This window comes from Haliotis rufescens, unplaced genomic scaffold (genome assembly GCF_023055435.1).
Source record: "Haliotis rufescens isolate VD_foot unplaced genomic scaffold, xgHalRufe1.0.p SCAF_2, whole genome shotgun sequence".
Lineage (NCBI taxonomy): Eukaryota > Metazoa > Mollusca > Gastropoda > Lepetellida > Haliotidae > Haliotis > Haliotis rufescens.
In genome coordinates, this window is record NW_025963890.1 from 39,464,875 (window position 1) to 39,480,312 (window position 15,438).

Below are 15,438 nucleotides of genomic sequence, written 5' to 3' on the forward strand. Positions count from 1 at the left end.
TTATTGACGTACATTTTACATATTCATCGAAAGCTAAATGCAGCTTGTGATACATGCAACATGATGTAAATACACCAATATAACACAATACAATACAATAGTGTACACACATATATAAAGTACAAATGATGACGATGTGAACAGTTCACCTTGAAAGGAGAAGAACCCTATCCCACTAACACAGTGTTTTGACATGATTCCGCTTATTGCGATCATCCTACCGGGTACCCATTCACTGCTTGGTGAACAGAGCCATGCTTGCCCAAGCCCGTGTGTTGCATGTGCTTCGGTGTGGGGCAGGACCGAAGCCCAAGAATCTCCCAGGAGCCAAGCTGCCGAAACGCGGTCACCAATCCAAGGACTCCCCTCCACGACCGACGTTGCTTACCTTCACCTGATTTGTGACCTGTGGGTTGTGCACAGGACCACGTGCACCACGACGGTTACGTTGGTTTGGTTGGTATGTTGTTTAACGCCGCACTCAGCAATATTCCAGCTATATGACGACGGTCTGTAAATAATCCGAGTCTGTACCAGACAATCCAGTGATTGATATCATTAACATCGATCCACGCAATTGGGGTCGATGACATGCATCAACCAAGTCAGCGAGCCTGACCACCCGATCCCGTTAGTCGCCTTTCACGACAAGCATAGTCGTCTTTTACGCCAAGCATGGTTTGCTGAAGACCTATTCTACCCCGGATCTTCACGGGTCACGACGGTTACGACTTGTGGGTGTCCTCCATATATACCCCTTAACCCCGGAACTCAGCTTTTTGTCACGCCCACAGTTTCCTTTCAAAATGATCAGTTCTCATAATAAATTATAAGGCGCAAGTGTTAGTAAGTTCATTGTGTGGACAGTAATGGTCGGAGATGTGAGCTACAGTTGCACACAAGTTAAATTTCGTATATTATTACACTGCAATACACACATAAATTTTCTGAGACATGAGCGACCTAGTTCGTAACCAATTTCACCTTAAGCGATTGAGTACACAATAAACTCTAAAAGTGGCCATATGTTTTGTACCCAATATAGTGTAATCTTATATTGACAAAATAGATATATTTAAAAAATCAAAAGATATGGATGATATCGTATTATAATATGGAGCTGAATGCTCACTGCTCGATGCCGAAGTTCTCATGGTCTGAAGGAAAGTTTCTTTGGTTTCTCGAAAGTCTTAGTCTTTGGACAAATAGGACACCTTTATTACCTTTTCTGTCCTGGGTGCAATAAATCCTGTTTAAAATGGTCCAATCTCATTAAAATCAGATCCTAGTTTTCGCTACCGCTAAACAAATATCTGAAGACATCCCATTAGGGGTCACGTCAGAACGACCTTTCATCCGACCAATCAGCTCGTCGCTTACCAGTTTATGAAAGTGACACAAACAAACTCATGTAATCACGAAAACTTTAACATGGGGTATTCCCAACGATAGTTACGGGTTTAACGACTGAATCTTTACATTCTAGACCATCTATTAGTCATTCCAGAATGGTCTTTTTGTTCAGGTTTCAAATTTGTAATCGAGAATTTGTCAAAATGTGTTTCGAAGCGTAGTCGCCAGTTTGAAATTTATGCCGTAAAGCACGAGAAGGCTGCCTTCTGATTGGTCATTCCTATGGTCGGTCAAAGTTCGCGCAAGGTCGGTCTGACATGACCCGTAATGGGATGTCCTTAGATCTTTGTTTAGCGGTAGCGAGAACTAAGGTCTGATTTGAATGAGATTGAAAATGGTCTGGTCAAATGTGACAGTTATATTGTTAATTCTCTCATTCTAAAACGTCTCATTCTTCAAATAGGTAAACATGTTATCATGATGCTGACTTTGTGATAACTTGGCATATACATGGTGTATTTTGGTCAAACAGCCATCACACCCAATTTGACAATAGTTCCTGATTCTTTTGCTTTGCAATGATCTTTTGGATTTTCAATTCCAGGTGCCATTTATATCTAGTTTACAGCATTTTCCCGATAATGCTGATTTTCTAATCCAGGTTTGTACATCATCATCATCTGTCAGGCATCTGATACAGACACGTACCCATCAGCAGAAGGTGAAACGGTCTTCTGTTCCACAGGTGGTGGAGGTGGCTGAACTTTGTCCAAAGGGATGTATGAGCCGTCTGTGGCATGACTTTCACATGGAGGTTTGTGGGCTATGTTGTGTCCTCGAGGACCAGCTGCCACTTTCGTCAGACTGAGATTGGTCAAAGGACACATCACTAGGAAAGTGAGAGGGTGACTGATGCTGTGAGGCATCTGGCACAGACACATATCCACCAGCAGGAGGTGAAACTGTCTTCTGTTCCTCAGGTGGTGGAGGTGGTGGAACTTTGTCCAAAGGGATGTATGGACTGTCAGTTTCACTTTGAAGTTTTGGGGCTATGTTGAGTCCTTGGGGACCTATAGATTCTCCATGAGGCTGAGTTTGGTCGTTGGGGACATCACTAGGAGAGGAAGAGGGTGACTGATGTTCCAACAATGTTGAGAGGGGATGAGAGTTGGTGCATGATGGAAACATCTCTTTGGGAGCCGATGGGAAATCTGCCTGGGATAATGAGACATAGTAGCTGTAGGTTGGTGGGGGGGTCTCCAACTTCTGGTCATCAGGAGATCGAGGTGGTTCATATGGAGGAGGAGGGCTTGATGCTGTGTCCTGCCCCGAGGAATAGGAAGACTCGTCAAATGGGGCATCACAAGGAGATGGAGTGGTCTTTCCTAGCAGGAGTGACAGTTTGTCCCTTGTAATGTAATTACTGCCAGCATCCTGTCTGGTGGATTCTGAGTTGCCGAACAGAGCAAACTTCAGACAGTTGTCCGCCAGGCTGCTGGATGTATCTGTTTTATTCTGCAGTGATGTCTTCACCTGGTCACACTCTCTTCCTGAACATGGGGTGTCAACAAGCTTACACAGAGGTTTCAGATCATCCTGTGGGATTTGGGCAGTTTCTAGATTTGTCTTAGGCTTTTCAGACATGTCATGCCCAGACATCAGGGATGTTTGGGGATTCACTTTCTCGACACGTGTCAATGTGTTTTCATTGTTATTTGGCTTTTTCTCAATGGTTGATGTTTGTGTACCCTTTCTCAGTTTCTCATTATGAGTTTCCATGGTAACAGTTTCCCTTATGATGTGTTGTTCATTCTCGTCGACCTGCAAAAAAGCATGGTTATGCCTTTTTTAAAGGAGAAACAATAATTGCAAACAACAAATGTAGACTGTCCTGGTCATGTATATACATAATATAATTAACTGTGAAATCCTGGCTATATACTGCTCTGATTTTACTATCCAACATACATTGGTTGCTAATTCATAGCTGCAAATCCCTATAGTTTGATGATGATTGTTCAAACTTCACCACTCTGTTTTAAGATCTCGTCAAATGTTGAAAAAACCAGCACATCCCAGCATCATCATGATCACCACTCAAACAAATTGGTCAATCACTGTAATCTCGTGCGTTGTGACATATAACGTGTGAGATAGGATAAGTATTATAACTATAGAATTTAATGTAAAATTTACATATTTGTAAAACTTATCCCATCTCACACATGTATTTATCCCATGCTTGGATGGTGGGGTGCAGATATGTTAGCCTGTATAGACTACAACCGTAAGACCTACACGAGGAGGCTGGTGATAACCAGTGATACAAACATTTCGGCTATAACACTGCCTAGTCTCGAAAAGACAAAAACTTACAGGTGATGTGACCCTTTTATGCCAGTCGGACGTAACAACATGAAATCGTGTATAACATGTGTAGGGGGCTCTTGTCTCTGGGGCATTCATCACTACTCGCCCCTTTCCGTAGCCTGCAAGAAGACTTGTCCCCCTATCGATGAATGTTATGTGCAAAAATACGACAAACCAATCAGAATGCGCGTATGATTTCAAGTTCTTCGTCAAAGAAACCCTCAGAAATATTTTCTGTTTTTACATATGTCATGCATCTAAAAATATACCCAGTTAAATGTGTTCAATCATATTGTATAATTCCGCATGTCCCGATCTGCTTTAAATTGCATCTGAAATATAAATAATATATGGGGAAATATATGTGAACCTTTAGACAATGAGTTGAGAATTGTTTTAGGTATGACAATTGTTTAAGACAGAACCCGGACGAATTGTCTCTGGGGATTGGATTTTGACAGGAGGAGGTAATTCAGTGAAGGCATAGGCCCCAAGGATAGTCAAGCAGAGCCAAAATGAGACTGAAGCATTCAAAGATGAGAAGAGGAACGATCAACAACATCCACAAGAGGATCTTCAAACCAATACTAAGACATAACGTGCACAAAGCAGAGGCCATTAAGGGTTTGGGACACCGCTGAAACAGCAACTTAAACATGGAAGACCAGAGTCTCTACAGACGAGGTAGAACACCGTCCACGGGGTACTCAGTCTGGGAACCCAAATAATAAAGACAATTAACAAAGGAAGGACATTCAAATGTTTATTCTGTATGGACAGGACATGGAGTACTTGGCTGAAGGAGTGGGTACATAGTATCATCTATCTGTGCTGGTGTCCAGCCGTCAACTTTTGCACCAAGATCAAGGGGCCAAATTGGTTGAGGCCTTGAACGTCTTTGACTAGTACTGAAATGTCAAGTAGATAGTTGGTAGCAAAGACAGTGCCGAACGTCCAAAACAACCCTCCATGATGGTAGACAGGGTAAATTGCTGTTCAAGGCCACTGTAGAGGTAATGGCTTTAGTCTTACGTGGATTGGATATCACAGGAGGAGGGCATCTAGCAATAGTCCAGTGGAGCCAAATGGAAGTTGTGTGACTGCCATGGAATGTGGGAGGAGGAGTCTCTTGCGGCACAACGAAGTGAGCTCTAACCAAGCATAAGGAGATGCCTTCACGGTCATCTGGGTTCAGGATGGATGCCAACAATGGGATGGTAAAAGCAACCGGCTGACTGTCCCAGAAGTCAAAGCAATGCCCCAGAAAGACCTTCCCATTGTGAATTCTCTGAAATGGGCCTGGTTAACATTGAGAGCGTGGACCTCACAGCAGTGATTCCAAAGGCCAGGAGAAAGACCGTCTTAAAGGTGATCAACTCAAAGTCCTTCATTCTTGGTTCATTCTTTGCAGAGGTCAGATGGCAGAGGATGATGTTAAGATCTCAATTGGGCGGCCAGAAAAGAGACAACTGGTGAGCCAACTTGTAGGCCCGAAGGAGGGACTGCAGTTCAACAACCATGGAGATCTTAGATCCGGTTGTAGTGGCAATGATGGAGTTGATCGCAGCGAGATATGTGGACAAAGTAGAGCCTTTAAGCTTCCGAGTTGATCTCAGATGTTGCAGATACTTGTTGAGGAGAAGCAGCGGTCGGCTGCATGATGTCATGAGCCCAACAGTATTACAGCTTCGAATGCATTCCATTTATGGTCATGTAAGGCCTTGGCAGAGGTGCGTTGAGCCTCAGTGATGGTTCTTCTCATCGAATACCCTTTGGTGACAAGCCTTTCAAAACGATGTAGGGATTCAGGCGATGAATGTATTAGGTGGAAGTGAGGCCTAGGAGACATCGAGATGGAGGAGGAACTGTCACTAGGAATGACGAAACCTGTAAGATGGTCATCTGCGGAGATATTTCATTTTAACTGGAGCCTGTCCACAATCCAGGGAAGGATGACGGCTGGATCAAAAGTGTCGAAGCTACCAGTAGAGGAGGCCTGACTGTCTGTGGTGACATCTAGCTGCACAATAGAAGCATCAGGTTAAACAGGAGCTACGGACCCAGGATGAGCGACTAGTGTCGTAGACGAGGAAAAAGTCGTAGTGTCAGTAGGAAGGAGACAACGGCAGCTGACAAGAACGTTGTTGTGGAGCAGAGGTCATGGCCTGCAGGAGTGACTCAGAGTCAATAGATGAAAGGCTGGTCTGGTCTCTATTATCCCAGACGTTAGGCAGAGGGAGGGCTGTTGGTACAGACACAGCTGGGGTTGGTTGCACAAGGACCGGAGACAAAGAATGCGATGCCAATCTACTGTGTGTTTGACGATCCAATTGAGCGTCAATAGCAGATGAACCTTGACACGTAGAAGAGTGTCGACAACAATTAGTGTATTGATGGTGCTCCAAAGATCGATCTGGGAGAGGCGTAAAGGGATAAAAGTCGGACAAGATCTGCAGTCAGGATAAGATGGGTAACGACGTTGAACAGTATATCATCCAGGCAACACATAAGGGTATATGTGAGATATTGATCCATAGCAGGAGGGTGTGGATTCCAGCTATCCCATACTCGTTATGTCACTGGTGATCCGTGTACGAAGGCTGATAGTGATATTGTTGTGGATCTGAGTCATAAGAATGGGAACGATCCTGCCGATGATGACAACTTGAACATTAGGCGGAAGAGCAGGGGAAGATGAGCAACTCTTGGCTGACCCTCAGGGAACACTAGGAGAGTCGCTAATAGTGACTGTTGAAGCTTGCATAGACGAGCTGTCTTTAGATATGACCGTGCGGACATCCGAGGCGGCTTCAGCGTAGGTGTGGTAAGTGGTGATCGGGGGACAGACAACTGCTTCGTTTTGGCGGGAACTTCTTCATGGAGGAAACTGTCCAAAACGAGAAAGAGGGTACCCAGGAGGTGGTTTGACTACTGCTACAGTGGATGGGACAGCCTGTAAGAGGCTTGTTTTTTTTGCTGAGGAAGGCCTGTGTTCTGCATCCTTTGATTTCAAACGGTGGTCAATATTACAATTATGGTATTTGCTTACTAGATGTCAAAAGGTTCCTCAAAGAGGTGAGAACACAGGAAACATCTGTGGTCCGTAGAGGAAAGGCCGCAACAATCGCAACAAAGATCATGAGTACCAGGAGTGGAATAAGTATGTCAGCATTATTTACAGGCCGGGCGTTTATCATGTTCCGTTCCCATCCATCTTCTTTGATTAGTGTCATAGATGTTGATATGAGGAGCTGGCTCACACAAACAAAAAATAAAATTCATTCTCTAGAACTCAATACACTTCTCCTCACGGTGGAGATGAAAAAGAGAATGATGTGGCAGGGGTAGTCGGGTGATGAAGTCATGTGAGGTCACAATGCACGAGATTACAGTGCATGACCCATTTGTTGGTGTAGTGACCATGATGATGCTGGGATGCGCTGGGCGAAATGTTTCTAGAAGCTGGAGACATTGTTCTTTGTCCACATGAGGATCAAAAGAAGAAGGATGAAATGCATGGTGTGAGAATTACCTTTAAACATTTACCTTTAAGTGCCCCAGCAATATTTCGATTACAAATGTATCTATTGGAACAATACCCAGTTCAGAAAACAGTCGGGATTGTCATTGACTCGGTCCTATTATCCGGTTCAAAGACATTCACTCTCTCTCATAACCGACTGATTTGCTAGTCTTCTGTTTTGATCCAAGATTCACCTCTTTTATGGATCCTAGGCCTATCAGGACCATAACCATATTCCTGTATGTTCCACTGACGTTGGGCTCTTTAAGTTTCATGCTCTCATCAAGCTTACATAATGCAATATAACTTATGCACTGCCTTAAGTTTCCCTTTCTCATCAAGCTAATATTTTCATTCTAAATCATTCACTCACTTGACATGAATACATGTCAATTGTATGAAAACACTCTTTTATCATCCAAAACTGGCTCCCACAGGAGATATCGCTTGGGTGAGATCAAGCGATATCTACACTGCTTTGCAGACCATTGTGACGTCATTGGTTACCATGACGTCACAATCAAATGACATCACTAATGTCTCTGCTACTGAAGCTATTAGCAGTACTTTTTACACTTAAGACACTGCTAACTGAAAAAGTTGGAAGGATGATGTTGGATGATAAACAAATTCTCACCCTTGTGTCTTTTGATATCAAAAGACACTCTGGTGAGATTCTCTATTTGTACCCTGATTCAATGTCCACTCTTATCCTACTAAATATGCTTGCCTCCATTCCTTTGCAGTTTCTCTGGGTTGTAAACAAGTTTTTCTCGCAGCTTTACTTTCATTCTTGAAACACTCCTGAAAGTTACCACGCACGTGTCTGCAACAGACACTTACCTCTGTCAATGGTGGCAGCTTGATTTCTAAAGTCATACTGTTGTACGTCTTGTGCAGTTTCCTGGAATGAGTATGTACATTATGATGAATAGTGTCAACTAGCTTACATGTGGTTTTAGCCACAGTCAAGAATGTATAATTCATGCAGGAAACAAAGTGTTTTTCCCAAAGGGGAAACTCTTGTCTGATCGTGTGATGGTCAATCTACCCATGTTCTTTGTTCCGAGGGTAAGTGGAGACGAAATCGGCAAATGTTTGAAGGGAATAGCTCTTAGAGTTGTAATAATCTGTACATGAACATGATTTGTTTGTTGGCTAACTCGACGGCCAGTATTCCAGCTATATCATTATTATAAGTCTATAGTGAAGTATGCGATATTTAACACTTGAAGATCTGTATGGGAAATGCACATAAAAGAACTTGACCTCATACCATAGTCTTTATGTAGTAGTTTCTGAACCATCTTCCCGAGGCAAGGGAGTTAGTAGTCCAGTTTCCACGGGGATTTGGACGTTCTTTTGTCAGTTAACTCACTTACCTCGGGAGATTTTCCAGAACCTATGATCTTTATCCATGTCACGTACCTTATGCAGCAGTTGACAAACAAAACAAACACAATGCAAGAAAAGATTCCACCAAGAGATATGCCTGCAATCTGCCTTGAAGTCAAATCTGTTAAAGACATGCTGAAGATATAGTTATTCCCCACATAATTCTTGGGTTCTTCATGCAAGTTCACCTCGCAAGTACTTTTCAAGGTAAAACAAATTCAGTTTAAAAGGTATTCTTGTGGTTCCATTTTTTACATCTCACTGTAAAGTTGCTTACTGAGGCCTAACAAGCTCTCTAATTGGCATTCTAGAAGTTTTAGAGTAAATAACAAAATGTAAAACTATATGGATAACAACTTCTGATTTTTTTTTTTATGGCGACGTTTAAATGTAGATTCTTACACCGTTATCAAGATAGAGTGACTACAACCCAGCGGAGAGAGGTATTCATGCATATTCTGTTGTGATAAACAGATTAACATTGACAGCAACAGGTAATAGATAACGAGAAGCACACATATGACTGGCTGAAGCCAGGTGTACAGTAAGAATACCAAATAGCACATAGATAATGAAGCACACGGATAATGAAGCCACATGTACAGTAAGGATAAGGATTAAAGGATTAAAATTTGTGACATGCTGATTGGATCCTTATTACAAAGGCCTGTTGCTAAGGGTGCCGACCAATTATTTAATATATAAAAGCCGTACCTATTATACATATTTCAGCTTAACAGTTTCATCTGTACTAAATTTGTCAAAATTAAGCTAGCATTGTTAAAAACAATTATCAATTAATACTGTTTTGGAAAAGGTTCATGCCTCTTTCTTTAAACGTTTTCAAAGTCTTAGAGTTTGCAAATTTGCATGTCATAGGTTATTTTGGGTCGATATAACAGGTTTACAGTTACTCAAGGCTGTGTTGTAAAATACTGGATTTTGTTGAACTATCTGCAATTTATCCTCACCAGTGTTATACACTGTAAAAATGCTTGATTATAAAGGTAAATGTAACGTGGTGTCAGATGTAAGAATTGTTTGTTTTTTCATTTGTATGGATAAGACACGATGTTTGAAATGTGTCAATGGTTTCGGATACATTTAGACATAGCGTAAGAGATATATCCCTTCAAAAACTGATGTTGACCATTCTAAATTTCTTAAGCATTACAATAAACTTCAACGTGAAAGGATGTAACACATCATCATCATATATCATTAATACGAGCTTTTTGTAAAATAAAAATCACTCTACATAATTTTAAAATCAATAATCACCGTTAAACTACAAAGTTTGATCTTGATCAATGCAATATGTAAATCAAGAAACCTGTAAAGCATTGAAGATGAATTTAATGTGTAAGCTGTTTCTGACAGATATATAATCCTTCGCTTAAACTATCACACTCTGGTCCTCACAGAGCAGAGCTTAAGTAGGTATTCCTTACCACTATTAACAACACCTCTGTTTATGGCTTCAATCTCTGGCCCCTCCCTGACCTCGACACAGCTCGGAGTGAGGTGTCACTCTTTGGTCAAATAAAGCAGAGGTAATTATGTAACCCTTACCACTATTAACAACAACTCTGGTGATGGGTTCACTCTCTGGCCCGTCCCCTGACCTGGACACAGCTCGGAGTGTCACCCTGTACCTCACTCCTGCTGACAGGCCCTGGATGACCTGACTTTCCTTTGTGGTGGACACATTGACCTGCACTGACAGACCTGAAAATACCAGCAATGTTTATCGAGTTATATTCATTAATACGCCACACTGTGTAGAAACAAGTAACTACATATAGCAACACAAGCTGCTGCCAACAGCAGTCTGAAATACCAAATATTTATTTGTTTGTTTGTTGTTTAACGCCGCACTCAGCAATATTCCAGCTATATGACTGCGGTCTGTAAATAATCGAGGCTGGACCAGACAATCCAGTGTTTTACATCATGAACATCGATCCACGCGATTGGGATTGATGACATGCATCAACCAAGTCAGCGAGACTTTCCACCCGATCCCGTTAGTCGCCTCTTATGACAAGGATAGTCGCCTTTTACTGCAAGCATGGGTTGCTGAAGACCTATTCTACCCCGGATCTTCACGGGTGACCATGTTTAGAGATTGCAATTCCAACTGAACCATGTTCAGTTACCATTATCTGGTAGGAATTGTAAACAGACATCAATGGATATGCTTTCGAACTCGTGTATCCAACTCTTGTTTGTCATGTGTATATGCATGAGTAAGAGGCGTGGACTTCTGTCTAGTTATTGCTGTGGATCTTGTACAAATGCGCATTGCTATTCAGAATAAAATTATTTTAATCGAACTTGAAGTTTCTTGCAATACAATTGATCAAAAATTGAATTCCCTGAAACAGTCACCTACCTGAATATCCACTCTTACTGTTGGCGGTAGTATGACATGTCACATAGTGACGACTTACATACGGGTCCTTAAAACAGTCACCTACCTGCACATCCGCCATGGTTGTTGGCGGTATAGTGAGACATGGTGTGTAGGGTTTAACTTGAAACGGGCACCTACCTGAACATCCGCCATGGTTGTTGGCGGTATTGTGAGACATGGTGTGTAGGGTTTAACTTGAAACGGGCACCTACCTGAACATCCGCCATGGTTGTTGGAGGTATAGTGAGACATGGTGTGTAGGGTTTAACTTGAAACGGGCACCTACCTGCACATCCGCCATGGTTGTTGGAGGTATAGTGAGCTAGGTGTGTAGGGTTTAACTTGAAACGGGCACCTACCTGCACATCCGCCATGGTTGTTGGAGGTATAGTGAGACATGGTGTGTAGGGTTTAACTTGAAACGGGCACCTACCTGCACATCCGCCATGGTTGTTGGTGATACAGTGAGACACCACATAATAGCTGACATAGATGGGAGTCTCGGCACAGACAAACTTGGTCCACTCCACGCTCAAGGCGTTGTCCGGCTGGTGGCGGGAGAAAACGACTCCACGTGGCGATGGCGGTACTAAAGAAAAGGTCGTGAAACTGCTCATCAGTTTGTTAAGTTTGAAGTCGACTCGAGTACCTATAGTCGGTGAATATACCTACTATATTCGTTGGATGATGGAAGGAGAACATTATTCCTGAAGACCCAAATGTTTTGCTCAAATCATTATAAAAGACGAGTCTGTCTTTTTGTTGAACTCCGAAGTGAGGAAAGATCCCGGCTATATACCAGTATACATCGTCCAGTTAAGATCAAACAGGACCAAGCAAACCAGTGGTTGAAATCATGAGCAACTTTCCACGTCATAGGACCATGATTAACCATGTTAGAACCCGAACACCCATCTCTATTCTCTTTGCCTCCCCCGACAAGCTGGGTGATCGTGACTAATTTTCACGTGGATTCGGACGTGTCAATCACACAAGATAATACCCATGGTAGAAAACATACTGCTTCCCTTACTTACCGAGATTCCTCCTATACACACATGTATTCCATCTGAGTCCACTGCTGACATTCCGATTGGCTGTCTCCATCTCCGCTGATACGCCGATCATCTTGTTGTCAAGGTTACCATCCTGTACTTTCAGTTCATAGTGTCTGACATCAGATGCAAATGGATGCCAATGGGTGGTATCCTGAAAAAGAGGAATATGTGTTTAGGCGTTTGATCGATCACTGTATAAAGTAATCGTGTTGTTCTGATGCCAATGATACCCTGAATTTGTTATGACAATCCATTCCAAATCTACTCTTTATTTCTTGTACTATGACCGACATATTAACCCCCTTAACTAATAACCGTCACCCATTACCACAACATCGAAATCTCACTTTGAGCATGATAAGAGTAAAAACATTTGGCCGGGTAGGAATAGGTCTTCAGCAACCCATGCTTGCCTTTAAAGGCGACTATTCTTGTCGTAAGAGGCGACTAACGGGGTCAGGCTAGCTGACTTGGTTGATGCATGTCATCGTATCCCAATTGCGTGGAACGATGCTCATGATATCAATCACAGGATTGTCTGGTCCAGACTTGATTATTTACAGACCGCCGTCATATAACTGGAATATTGCTGAGTGCAGTGTTACATAACAAACAAACAAACAAGCTCACTGACTTGGTTGATACATGTCATCGTATCCCAAATCCGTGGATCTATACTCATGATATCAATCACTGGATTGTGTGGTCCAGGTTCGATTATTTACAGACCGCCGTCACATAGCTATAATATCACTGAGTTCGGCGTTAACAGTAAACAAATAAACAAACAAAACGAATACATTTGGCAAGAAATGTGTAATGACATCTTGTAATAGTGTAGTGGTACACAATCAGTGTCACCCTCCTCCTTAAAGTAGGAGGTACGTGTAATGGGGGAATCATGAGTAACTGTTGATTCCAGAACGAAGAATGTCGCGTTCAAGATTATTACACTCATGCATGTGTGTCTGCTTGTACTAGTCCGGACTAATGACGATTTTATAGTGCTAGCCAACTGAGATACCATACTGCAGTTTAACATGAATACCCACTCAGACACAGTATACTGACTTCGAGCCGACCAGTCCTTGTTTAAGCCCCTTAATGCCGAGCGTCGGGCAGGGTAACAACAAGTACCATGTCTTAACGTTATTTGATATGACGCGGCCGGAAATCGTACCCCCGACCTTCAGCTCACTGGGCGGACGCTCTACCACTAGGCCACGGAGGCGGTCTAGAACCAATGAGAAGCGGCTAGTTGATTCTACTTACGGAACAACATATTCGAGTGAATGCTCTAACTTATCAACTTATGGTTGATGTATATTTTCTCTCACTGTAATTCTGCATAATGACATATATGGATTCATATGTTTTACTTATTTAAAATCCACGTTGAGAATGACAAGGGAATTCCTGGCTCAGAATCAAATGCAAGAACGTGACGTCATAATAGTTTAAGTGGAGGTCTGCACACTTGAATTCAGTCCCCGTTACACTATCAAAAACTTTTTTGTCCATTTTGACCAAGTTTTTGATAGTGTAACATGCTGTCAAAAACTTTGACAACGTTTTTGACGGACTTTGATGGAATAGAAACCAATCCTATTTCTCGTCAAACTTTGATCAAAGTTTGATTACCTTGGTTTAATTTAGCCAATCAGAATGCAAGGAATATTAACCCATTTTCAAACGGAAGTGCATAGAGTCAAGTAATAAAAGCCAACTATTTTGGACTGACGAGATGTTGGAAGAATTAATTGATTTTGTTCAACAACGAGCAGCCATTCCCGGGACCAAATATGTCTTTGCCTTCGCCGACGCCGCCTTCTCAACATGGCAATACACAAAATACAAATGACAGCAGCAAAACATTTTTCTTCAGTAGGATCCATCTTGGCGAGATAATTCCCGCCAAAACTTTGACGGCCTGTCAAAAACTTTGTCGAGTGTAAACAGCCCAACATGGACCAAGAAAACTTGGTCAAACAATTTCGTTGACCAAGTTTTTTTCTCAAAGTTTTTGATAGTGTAACGGGGGCTTAGGATGCAGTGATGTCGGTGGTGTGTGTCATCTTGGACAGGAACACCCAGTGGCGATCTCTGATGTTCATGTGGCCGCGCCTATTAAATACCCCGTTTTTAAATTTCGCACAGCAAATAAAATAATAGTCTTACTTCACATTTCGAGGTGATCTTGGACCCATTGCAGTAGTACAGGGTGTAGCCTGTGACCCTCCCCTGGTGGGGGTCCTGTGACCCTAGCGGGACCCCCCAGGCGATGTACAGGGTTGAGCTGTCTGCCTCCACCACGATGTCCGAGGGGTGGGGCACTTCTACAATGGAAAACACTAACATATATGTACCGTTAAGCCTTGTTTTATCAGGGTCCATTAGCATGCTGTTAGACTAACACTTATATATTGGTCAATGAAAACATATTTTAAAAATAATAATTCATTTTTTTCTCCAAAAAAACCTTTCCTCTTCTGCTGTTTTCATATTTGGAATCAAGCAAACTAGACTTGGTTTAGTTTGAGCTAGACTTGCCTAGGCTTTTAGTAAACAAAAATACCTGAAAAATATAAATTCCACAGTCATGGCACATGACTAGCATGCTGTGTATTTTGGACTATATCACTTTACAGTACTGACAGATTCCCTCTTGGCCCTGGGCCATTTCCCCCTGTGATACCCAAGAGAACGAGACCGCCAGGTACTGTACAGGGAAGTTACCCAACCACCACGTTGTCCGCTGGGTGGGACAAGTCCAGAACAGATGACATTTTATAAGCGATGTTAGTATTAGCCTATATGGCACAAACTCACTGTTATAAGCAGGAATCACAATAGGATTCGACTCTCCTGACATGCCGACCTGTGTTCCTCCTCTCAAAGTAATGCTATACTCCCGGTCTTCCCCGACCAGCAGGTCATAGGACGTTGCCGATCCTGCCACCTCCATCACCTCGCTTGTTCCATTCTGTGTGTCTCTCTGCTGTATTATGTACAGAGTTATCTTCCCATTGGACACTTCCGGGGGTATTGGCTATAGAAAATAACAGAAACTGACCAGACGACGTAAAGGGAAGACAGGTTACCGGGCAGGAACTTAACGTATCTAAGACATCATGGTTATTAACTGCTTGCTTGTGGACAGACTTATCTCCCCATTGGACACTTCCGGGGGTATTGGCTATAGAAAATAACAGAAACTGACCAGACGACGTAAAGGGAAGACAGGTTACTGGGCAGGAACTTAACGTATCTAAGACATCATGGTTATTAACTGCTTGCTTGTGGACAGACTTATCTCCCCATTG

General features: G+C 42.5%; 1 protein-coding gene across 1 annotated transcript; it reads right to left on the reverse strand.

Moving 5' to 3' along the window:
* Window positions 1–1,657: 1,657 nt before the first annotated feature.
* LOC124114811 lies at window positions 1,658–15,269 on the reverse strand. The gene is made up of 8 exons (XM_046475590.2): window positions 14,945–15,269; window positions 14,294–14,451; window positions 12,095–12,266; window positions 11,491–11,646; window positions 10,214–10,369; window positions 8,675–8,762; window positions 8,090–8,150; window positions 1,658–3,174 (listed from the first exon to the last, which is right to left on the reverse strand). Exons 1-8 carry the CDS (start codon window positions 15,078–15,080, stop codon window positions 2,158–2,160), a joined length of 1,944 nt encoding a protein of 647 aa, XP_046331546.2. The 5' UTR covers window positions 15,081–15,269; the 3' UTR covers window positions 1,658–2,157.
* Between the last annotated feature and the right edge of the window lie 169 nt (window positions 15,270–15,438).